Raw genomic sequence first — 10,836 nt, forward strand, 5'->3', positions numbered from 1 at the left:
CATCCATCGAGGAGGCAGGGATGGGAGACTCGGGCGGATCTGGTGTCATTACCCAAACAGAAGTCACCGAGGTAGTCAAAAAAAACTCCCCAATGGCAAGTCGCTGGGGGCAGACAAGATTCGTCCTGAGTTGCTGAAGTCTCTGCATGTTGTTAGGCTATCATGGCTGACATGCCAATACGATATTGCATAGACGTCGAGGTCAGTACCTAGCAAACTGGGGTGGTGGTCCCCATCTATAAAAAAAAAAAGGGGACCGGAGAGTGTTCCATATATAGAGCAATCACAGTTCTCAGCATCCCTGAGAAAGCCTATGCCAGGGTACTAGAGAGGAGACTCAAAGTGTTAGTCGAACCTCAGATTCATGAGGTGCAGTGTGAGTTCCACCTGGTCGTAGAACTGTAGATCACTTATCCTCAGAAGGGTCTTTAAAGAGACTTAGACGATTAGTCAAACCTCAGATTCAGGAGGAGCAAAGCACGTTCTGAACCAGCTTCTTCCCCTCGCAAGGATATTAGAGGGGTCCTGGGAGTATGACTGAGCAGTCTACTACATGTGTTTTGTGGACTTGGAAAAGGCATATGACCGGGTCCCTCGGGGTATCCTGTAGGAGGTGCTGTGGGAATATGGGGTACCAGATTCGCTGCAACGGGTGATCTGGTCTCTATATGACCAAAGTAGGAGCTGTGTCTGCATTCTTGGCATTACATCAGACCCGTTTCCGGTGGGTGTTGGACTCTGCCAGGGCTGCCCCTTGTCACCAATCCTTCTCATGATATTCATGGACGGGATTTCAAGGTGCAGTCAGGGACCAGAGGGTGTCCAGTTTGGTGACCTCAGAGTTGCATCTCAGCTTTTTGTAGATGATGTGGTTCTCTTGGCTTCATCAGACAGTGACCTCCAATGTGCAATGAGCAGGTTTGAGGCAGAGTGTGAAGCAACTGGGATGAGAATCGGCACCTCCAAATCTTATACCATGGCCCTCTGTTGGAAAATGGTGAATTATCCCTCTGGGTCATGAGAAAGTTACTGCCCCAAGTGGAGGAGTTTAAGTATCTTGGGGTCTTGTTCACGAGTGGAGGTAAGTTGGAGCGTGAGATTGATAGACGGATTGGGGCAGCATCTGAAATGTTATGGATGCTGTACTGGAAGGCAAGGCTCTCAGTTTAACAGTCGATTTATGTTCCTATCTTCACCTATGGTCATGAGCTTTGGGTAATGGCTGAAAGAATAAGATTGCGGATATAAGCGGCAGAAATGAGATTCCTCTGTTGGGTATCTGGGTTTACACTCCTGTACCAGTGTACCACTCTCATTCACTTCAGGAAATGTTCCGCATACAAAAGAAATCCATAAGAAATGCACTAAGATCAGAGTCTGCGCTGTGTTAATGGGCTCAAATGTGTCATAATCCATCTTTAATTATTAAACAATGAAGCAGAAAATTCCCAAACAGCAGACTGCACACTCTGTACAGAGAGTCAAGTAAAAGCCAGTGTTTTGTGATTAGATGAAAGACAAGAACAGTAAGAACAAAAGTAACAGTGAGTCTATTATCTTTTAGGGCCCCTTCACGCAACACGAATGAGGCCGAATGGCTCACAAAGGAGGATTCGAATGGCACTTGTGAAAAATTGGAGCCGCACCCTGAACGCCTCGCACAACCATTTGGCCACAGCACATGCACTCCACATTCACATCGCGCTCATGCTGGAAACCCAATCGAATGCCATCAAGATGAGGTGGTACTGCTATCTGACTGTGGTCGCAACATTCGTATAGCGTGTCGTACGCAGGTTGGACCATTTGGACCGTGGTCAAGGAGCTGTACGAAATTATTGGCCATGTCAAACCCTGGCCAGATGTCGAGATCGAGCCAACTTTCACACCAGCAGCCGAATGAGGGCGAATGGTGGGCGAATGCCCATTCAACCCACACTCGGGGTGCCACCCATAAACTTCCAACAGCAGTTCCTGGGCACTTAGAAAATGTGGGTCCATTTGCACAGTCAGCATGAATTGAATGTAGTGCCTAGGACATACTGTCAAGGTGACGTGCGAGTGTGTTGTGCCCCCGCCCCCCCAGCACCACGAATGGCGTGTGGGTGTATTTTGTCCTGCCCCCCAATCCAACATTGTTGAGGTGCAGCTGAGGTGCGAGGTGCTGAAAGCTCCAATGGTGGCTAGTGTGCAGTGCGATTGCTGTCCAGCACAGTGCGCACACCTGGACAGACCGTCATGTCCATGATGGACGTCATTTCACACATATAGTATCATTCACTCCCACATGGGTTACATAATGTATTTGAGACATCATGATCAGCAGAGCTGTAATATGAGATGTGAAGGTGCGTACAGGTACATTTAATTGCTTCCGCTGCTGTGACAGCACAATGCAGTATCACACCTCTCACAGTGGTCACACTGTGTTTGTCCTCATGCACACAGTCGTGCATGAAACCATCACCGTGGGATCCTACGGTATCCGTCCACTGGCTGTCCAACAGTCTGTCCCTCCCGACTGCAGCTGGAATTTTTTGATTTTCGCCCATTCGGCCTGTTTCGGCCTCATTTGCTCAACTTCATGTTATGTGTGAAGGGGCCATTACAAATGTACTGCAAAAGAGATTTCACGTTTCATTGCATTGCATATAATTGTCTGTTAAAGAAGCAGTTTACCTGTGTTTTGTGCCTCATATAGTGACAGGAATGAGCTTGCTTGCTGTGCTTCTTCACGCCGTGTGCTTCTTGTTGCATGAAGTGGTAAATGTGACTTATCCTCCGGTGCAACTTCTCTCTTAAAGAGGCATTTTTTGAACAGGTGCGACTTATACTCCGGAAAATACAGTTATTGAAATTATGTGTAGCATAAGGTGTAAATATATGTACATACACATAAGGATGGGTATCGAGAACCGGTTCCTTTTGGGTATCGTTAAGAAATGATTCGATCCACCGACATCAATAACCTTTTTACTTAACGATTCCCTTATTGGTCCTTTGTGTGGCCGTTGTTTTGGGGGGTGTTTGTCAGGAAAATTATAATTTCTCTACATTATTACAGACCCTGCAGTGGGTCTGTAATCAGCTTTTCTGCAGCGTGGCTTTGCTTTGAACCTTGAACCAATTGAAGCAGTGATTTGAAGATCGAAGCAGTGCTTCGATCATTGCTTCGTTTTCTTTCACTTTATCTTAATTTTCCCCCGCTAAAACCCTAAAGAGCATATGGCTGTGAGTATTATTTAACTTTTTTTTGTTAAACCGACCTGTTATGGTCTTCTGAAACAGTTGATAGATGTATTTTATAACTTAAAAATGGGACCGATGCTAACATGTTAGCATGTCTGTGTCATTTTCAGTGTTAAAGTTAGCATTAAGCAGTTGCAGCTGTCAAGCGCTTGCTGTTGTAAGACTCAAATGTATTACAAATTGCAATATTTTTTAAATTTAGCTTTGTTTATATATTAATAATAGCAACTACAACAATAATAGTAATAATAACTAATCTTATGATTACATACAATTTTAGAGAAAGAGGCAAAAAGAACCTGAATAAAAACACAACAGAAAATATAAAACCAGCTAACAATGAACATACATAAATAAATAAATACATACATACATACAGAAATAAGTGTTTCCTGTGAACACCTAGTGACTCTTACACCTCCATTTCATCCCTGTCTTATTTAAGTTTAATGACAGTTTGTTTTGGTCAAACCATGTGTGTTAATTTCTTCAGTGATTTCCTCCAGAACTATCTGCCAAGCTGGAAAACTGCTGCATCCTAGTAAGACTAGAATACTACTGGAATGAATTTGAATAAGGAAAGTTGGTTTTTTTTTCACCAAAATGGATGCTGCACTCACTGCAGTTTAATATCTGGAACAGTCCCAGATTGCATTTCAGAGATTCTAGAATTCAAACATTTTGGTGCAGGTGGTGTTGGGGGGTAATTTTGTGTTTCAGCTTTTTTGTTTTTTACCACTTTCATCCCTGAATATGTGAAATTGTGAGTCACTTTTGTGCGGACTAAAGTCACTAACTGGGACTCCTGTCTTGTTGCGAGAAAGAAATGAGAATCGTCCTCCGTTCTGTTCACACAGCTCCAAACATTGCGCGACTCTCTGCCGAGTCAAGTTAGAACGATAGAATCTAGTCGGAATTAATAACTTCAAAGCGAAACACCATTTTGTTTATTTTTATTTATGTCCAGAGATCAAGGATACAGTGACCAATTTCATATTTATTTACTTTAAGACTCAATGAAATACATAGAAATCCTGTAAAGCCTACTTTTAGTACAAAATTCACGAGTTATTGATAAGGGAATCGATAAGGAATCGAATCAATAATGGCATCGATATCGATAAAATCTTATCAATACCCATCCCTACACACACTTAGCTGGGAGCTCTTCTCGTATTGCTTGATGTCCATTTTTGTTTGATATCTGTGTGTTTTCTTTTGGATGTTTCCCAGGCAGCAGCTCGGACAGGTGATGGATACAGGGGTCGTCCTTCACCCCACTCACCCAGTGAGATCTTCCAAGGAGTCACGGTGCTAAAGACGGTTAAGGTCTGTAATTCTGGTAGGCCAAATCATAACGAGGACTCTACCTCAGCTAGAGAACACAATGACCATCCCTTGTAATGAATTTGTAATTTATGCCCTTTGGGTGCTGGTTTTGTATGAGTTCTCAAATGGGAAGGTCCAATAATAAAGCCAAAATATCTGGTCCCACATGAATTCCATTCCTTTGACAGAAATACAGCAAAGCTTGCATGAGTTGTTGCCTCTTAAATTTTTGGGATGTTATTGTTGTGAGGGAGACATATTGTAAGTAACCTGCCGCTATTTATATTCTGGGTTGTTGCCATCTCATGTTTTAGCTTAATCCTTTATCTAGAAATAAAGTCATGTTATTCATTGGTGCACACTGAGGTCAAGGAACTTGATTTAGAGGTCAAACTGAACACTGTCAACAAAGTAGTCAACCCAATACACTGAAATTGTTTCAGGCATTTTTCAACCTGGCCTCCATTTTTTGGGGGCGGGGGGTCACCTTTTCACTTGGGGTGGTGACCACACATTACCAACCATGCAGATGAAGGTAAGCAGATAATATACTTGGTATGTTAAAAAGTTTAGGGTTTTTAGCATTTAGTGACAAAAACATACATGCATATACTTTGTCTTCTCCATGCCACCTGACACATCTAATGACATTTTTTGCCTGTTCAGTGGGGAAAAAGAAGCAGTTTACTGCGAGTGTTTTAGCTTGCCTTGTACAATTCTATTGTGTAGATGTTTAGCACAGGGCAGTGTTGTTTTCTAAATCAGTACACCAATGCACTGATTAAAATTATTTTTTGTCCAGAGTTATCAGATAAGCTCAAAACCATTTAAAATAGAGACCGAGGTTGAAAAATACTGGCATCCACTTTAACCCTCAGAGCCTAGTCAACTTTTCATCATATTCTATGAATAGATCTTGTCTTTATGCCAGTGTTCTAGACAGATATGTCTCACCTTCAGGAAGGTGAGATTGTTCTAAACATTTTGATACGCAACATCTAAAACAAATAAAAAAAGTAACCTTTTAAAATGGAAATTTTCTAAGGATAATAAAATCAAGGAAAAAACTTTGGGGCACCAAGGGTTAAGGGTAAGTAAACTGCCATGAACATTGTCAAATTAAAGCTGCTGACCAACAATTGATATTCTTCATCTCTCACAGCTGGGACAGGAGGGGAAGGTCCCGCTAAAGGTGCTCGTCTTTTTCTTCGACCTGAGCGAGAAAGGTGAGGCGAGATCTTGGAGGCCTACTTCAGTCTTCAACAGCCACTCTACTTCGCCTACACCCACCTGGTCTGTCGTTCTGCCATTGATGGTAAGTTGGGCTGTCATTGTAAACTTGGTTTCGGTGGCAGCAATACTGTTACTCCTTAAACACATTTATGTAAAACATTTACAAAAATTCAGCTATGGTGGTTTTGTGTGAACCATAGATGACCAATGTAAAGAAGCCATCTTCTGCTGGGGATGCAGCAAAATCTTATTCCTTATTTACAGTTAATTATTCGGACAATAATACAAATTTGTGATTTAGCGTCTTTTAGCCATGAAGGAGTTGATGCAGTCAAGATGTGACTGAAATGTTGACTTTTAGCTTTAATTCAATGAATTTAACAAAAATATAACAGGCTTGAGGAATTACAGCCAGTTTTGTACACAGTCCTGGCATTTTCGGAGGTCAAAATAATTGGACAAACATTATTAAAAATATAAGGCGTGTTGTTAAGACTGATGAAAATCCTTTGTAGCGACTGTTGTAGACCTTGTGGTCATCATCATTCCACCTTCAGTTTGACTTCTGTAAGTAAGAACATGACATTTTCGGTTGACGTCGATGACTGACTTGGATATTGAAGGATATTCCATTTTTTTGCCTTGACAATCTCTTGGATTACTTTGGCATTGTTTTTGCGTCATTATCCATCTGCACTGTGAAGCACCATCCTGTCGGTGTTCCAGCATTTGGCTGAATCTGAGTAGAGAGTATTGGCCAATACTGCACTTCAGAAGTCATCATACTACTTCCATTTGCAGTCACACAATCAATAAACACCAGTGATCCAGTTCCACTGGCAGTCATACGTGCGCATGCCGTATATAAACTTCCAACATGTTTGGCAGATAATGTGGTACACTTAGCATTATGAGCCGTTATGTTCCTTCTCCATATTCCTTTCTACCCATCACTCTGGTACAAGTTACTGTAGGTGTTATGTGTGTTTTAGTATAGATTTTTTTTTTAGGGGGGGGGAGGGGTTCATGTATGAATGTTGGTCCAGAATTCAGTGGGACACTTAAATTTTAATAATTTTTTTTTTTCCCTGTCAGAATCCAATCTGGCCTTCCTGATCTTGACCGTTACCAGTAGTTTCCACCTTGCAAGCTGAGTTTCAGTAGATCGCATGAAAAAAAAAAAAAATCTGGACTCATTGAGAGGATTAAGCGCTGATATAACGGACTATAATGGCAGCAATATAATTTATCACATAATTTTACACGAGTCAAACCATTCAATGACTTCTCAGGATGGAATTATTTCAACATAAAGTAAAGCTCCTCACTCAGAACAACTTTATATGGATTTGCAGGGACCTTTCCCTCTGAGGGACAAGTGGAGCCAAACAATGGACTGGTGTCCCCTGGTTTTTCACGCTGCAGAATCCAGCATAAATATCGACCTACTGGGCCACATGACTTGCACACAACTTACTTCTTCATATTATTATTATTATTATTATTATGTGTGAATTTTAAGCATGTTTCAGGGAGTGGTTTAGTTTCCTTCTGAAAGCATCCATAATATGCTGTACAGTGTCACGCTGAGGCTTGACATTGGCCTGTAATGTGGTTTGTTCAGACAAACAAGAGGACCGTGATGACCTGAGTCACCCGGTTCATGTGGACAACTGTCTACTGATCTCTGAGCTCAACGAGTGTATCAAGGAACATCCTGCATACACACACAGAGACTACAGGTGACAACAAACACACCTGGTGTGGTTGAAGGGGAGACTTAAGCACATACCATGTGTGACAGCCTAATACTGGAACAGTAATTACCACTTTGTCTCTTTCCCTTCCAGTGCTGTACTTTACCTAAATGATAACTTTGAAGGAGGAGATTTTATTTTCACTGAGCTGGATGCCAAAACGATCACGGTAAATATTCAGCTGTTGCGTCTTTTTTTTTTTATTTTGTTTTTTTATCACTTTTAGCTGGTCTGGTTTAAAATTGTGTACCTTTGGACTTTAGGCGGAAGTGCGTCCTCAGTGTGGCCGTGTCATCGGCTTTGAAGCAGGGAAGGAGAACCCGCACGGGGTCAGAGCCGTCACCAAAGGCCAGAGGTGTGCTGTAGCGCTGTGGTTCACTCTGGACCCGGCTCATGAGGAAAAGGTATGAATGATCAATGCAGACTAACCATGGAACCACTGTGATCACATTCGTGCTGACTGAATGCCTACACAGAACATAGTCCACCTGTGTGCACCAAGGGCGTAGGTTTGGTCTCAGCTTTGGTAGGGACAATACCACCCCCACCCCCCCGGCCCCCCTGCCCACCACCCCCCCTAACCCACTCATACCATTAGACGCACAAGTACAGCATAATACATAACATATGACGACATAATGCTGAATAATTTAACACTTTATTTACAATATTAAGTGTGTAGGCAAACAAACAAATAGCTTAAATAACAAAATTGCACCCAAAATCACGAATCTATTCTATAGGCCTACACCTGAGAGAACAAGACAACAACAAAAATATACTTGTGGAGCTAAAAAAAAAAAAAAAGTTTTTGCAACCAAGATGTATAATCTATTCTTCATCAATAATGCAGTTGTAGGTATCTGGCAACCTAATTTGCCCCCCCAAAAAAAAAAAGGGATTTCCAATAACATATATGGTGTATTACGGTAAACGTAAGCCTGTGATGTCATAACGCAGAGGAAAAACACGGAAGTTTCACACTAGTGCGCCGCTGATTCTCATTACCGTAAGTTCTCATGTAAGCCCTCACTCTGAAAAATTTCAACACTGACAGCAAGCCAAGAACCCGTGCTTTCCAACAGTATGCTATATGTTGCATATATTATGGTAAAGTGCGTTCGGTGACTTTTGAAACGAGGGAAAAGTATGAAAAAGAGCGCAAAACTGACAGAAAAGTACAGAGACAGACAGCAAACATAAATGTAGTAATTTTTGAGGAAAAGGCAGGGTGTTAGTGTCATTTGTGAAGATGTTTGTGTGGGTGTGCAGTTTATGTTAAGTGTGGCGCACAGCATTGTTCGCAAGCCCCGCCCTTCTTGTTTTTCTGCACCGGAGCAGTGTTGCCAGATATGAAATATGAAACTATCGTACCAAAACCTCAAAATTATCATATTTTGGGAGAAATTATCGTACACAAACAAAACGCATACAACGTAGCTATTTTTGCGTTTTTTGTTTTTTTTTAATTTACAAAGAATTTTGTCACATTTTTAAACAGTAATTATAGTAATGGGGAAACTATGGCACAGAAAGAACACAAATGCACAAGCAAATGCACTACCAGACTAGAAAGATTTTTTTTTTTTCTGTGAAGGGACACAAACGTGTCAATTACCAGACTAGAAAGAGTCGAATTCAACCTTGAGGTCGCTGTCGTCATCCGATGCCATGGCCACTTGTGCAGATTTTGTTGAACACAGAAAAAATGTTGACACCTCCATAAGGAACTTGAACCTTTTTTTTAAATTTTTCTTGTATATCTCTTTGCTCTTGTGTTTTGTTCGTTTGTTATTGCATTTGTTGAAATAAAGTTTCGAAAAAAAAAAAAAAAGATGTTGGCTGGGGAATCTTCCTGTCACGGCAGAGATAGGATGGGAACTTGTATAGAGAGGGGGCGGGCTTTCAAATGACTTTGTCCCGGTCGCCCAAAGCCAGCAGCAGCCCTGTGTGTGGTGTGTCTTTGATGCCGCCTGAGTGCAACGCCTGCAAAATGATTCTTGGGTGTCAGAGAGAGATGCGTGTTTGGGCAACCAACTGAAATTATCGTACATATTGGATTTTTTCCCATTATTGATCGTACAGAGGGCAAAACTATCATACAAATACGATAATTATCGTACATCTGGCAACACTGCACCGGAGCCACCCATCCTCTGTGCTCCGGGACCTCCCACTTTACAAATGAAGCACTGCCTGCCACGAGATGCGCTTTGTTTACATCCATGTGAGAAGAACGTGAGCCAATGAAATTGCAACATGGTAACCCTGTCACTCTGGCACATCGAAAACACAAAACGTGACGACTAAAATTATAGTATCGAGTTCGCAAAAAAATAGTGAATGATTTTGATATATAAAAAAAATGCTAAATATTGGTAGGGACTATTTTGCCATCCCAAAATATTGGTTGTGACTTGTCCCTATGGTCCATATGCAAACCTACGCCCCTGGTGTGCACCTTCCTCCACTCTATGTTAGCCTGCACTACTCCCTTTTCTTAAAGTAGGTATTCACCACATTCATTTCCATCCTTTTTGCAAAATCAACTTCCATCTGTCCTTCCACATTCCTGTCCTTGATACCATATCTACCCATTACTTCCTCATCACTGTTCTTGTCGCCGACATGCCTAGTCAAGTCTGCTCCTGTCACTACTCTTTCATGCTTGGGTTCACTCTCCACCTCATCTAACTCACTTCAGAAATTTTCTTTCTCCTTTTGTCTCACAACCTACCTGTGGGCGTATGTACTGATGATATTCATCATCACCCTTCAATTTTCAACTTCACATTCATCGCCCTGCCAGACACTCACTTAACCTCCAACACACTATTAAAATAACCCACCATTCTCTTCAAGTCTACACCATGATTCAAAAACTTAAACCCACCACCTATGCTCCTGCTCTTACTTCCCTCCCACTTGGTTTCTTGCACATACAATTTGCCTACCTTTCTCCTCTCCATCATGTCAGCCAGCTCTCTCCCTTTACCAGTCATACTGCCAACATTCAAAGTCCCAACTCTCACTTCCACCCTTCTAGTTTTCCTCTTCTCCCACTGTGTGTGGACACATTCTCCTCCTCTTCTTCTGGTTCACCCAATTTGTGCCGGTACCCTGCTGGGCAACAACACCGGTGGCAGTCATTGCTAACCTGGGCCTTGACCGATCCGTTATGGAAATTCGATTTGTACTCTGCATGGTTATGTTGGCTTATTTTACACCAGATGCCCTTCCTGATTCACCCTTGCTCATTTATCCAGGC

The 10,836-nt window shown here is 42.0% G+C and overlaps 1 protein-coding gene across 1 annotated transcript in view; it reads left to right on the plus strand.

The window, feature by feature from the left end:
- The window catches only part of p3h1 (prolyl 3-hydroxylase 1), a 36,061-nt gene extending 28,083 nt beyond the window's left edge, over nt 1–7,978 (plus strand). Inside the window, 6 exon segments of the mRNA XM_034167381.1 lie at nt 4,483–4,578; nt 5,741–5,809; nt 5,812–5,893; nt 7,436–7,553; nt 7,662–7,737; nt 7,832–7,978. Coding sequence (XP_034023272.1) covers nt 4,483–4,578; nt 5,741–5,809; nt 5,812–5,893; nt 7,436–7,553; nt 7,662–7,737; nt 7,832–7,978 — 588 coding nt within the window.
- The last annotated feature ends 2,858 nt before the right edge of the window (nt 7,979–10,836 follow it).

This window comes from Thalassophryne amazonica, chromosome 3 (assembly GCF_902500255.1).
Source record: "Thalassophryne amazonica chromosome 3, fThaAma1.1, whole genome shotgun sequence".
NCBI classification, from domain to species: domain Eukaryota; kingdom Metazoa; phylum Chordata; class Actinopteri; order Batrachoidiformes; family Batrachoididae; genus Thalassophryne; species Thalassophryne amazonica.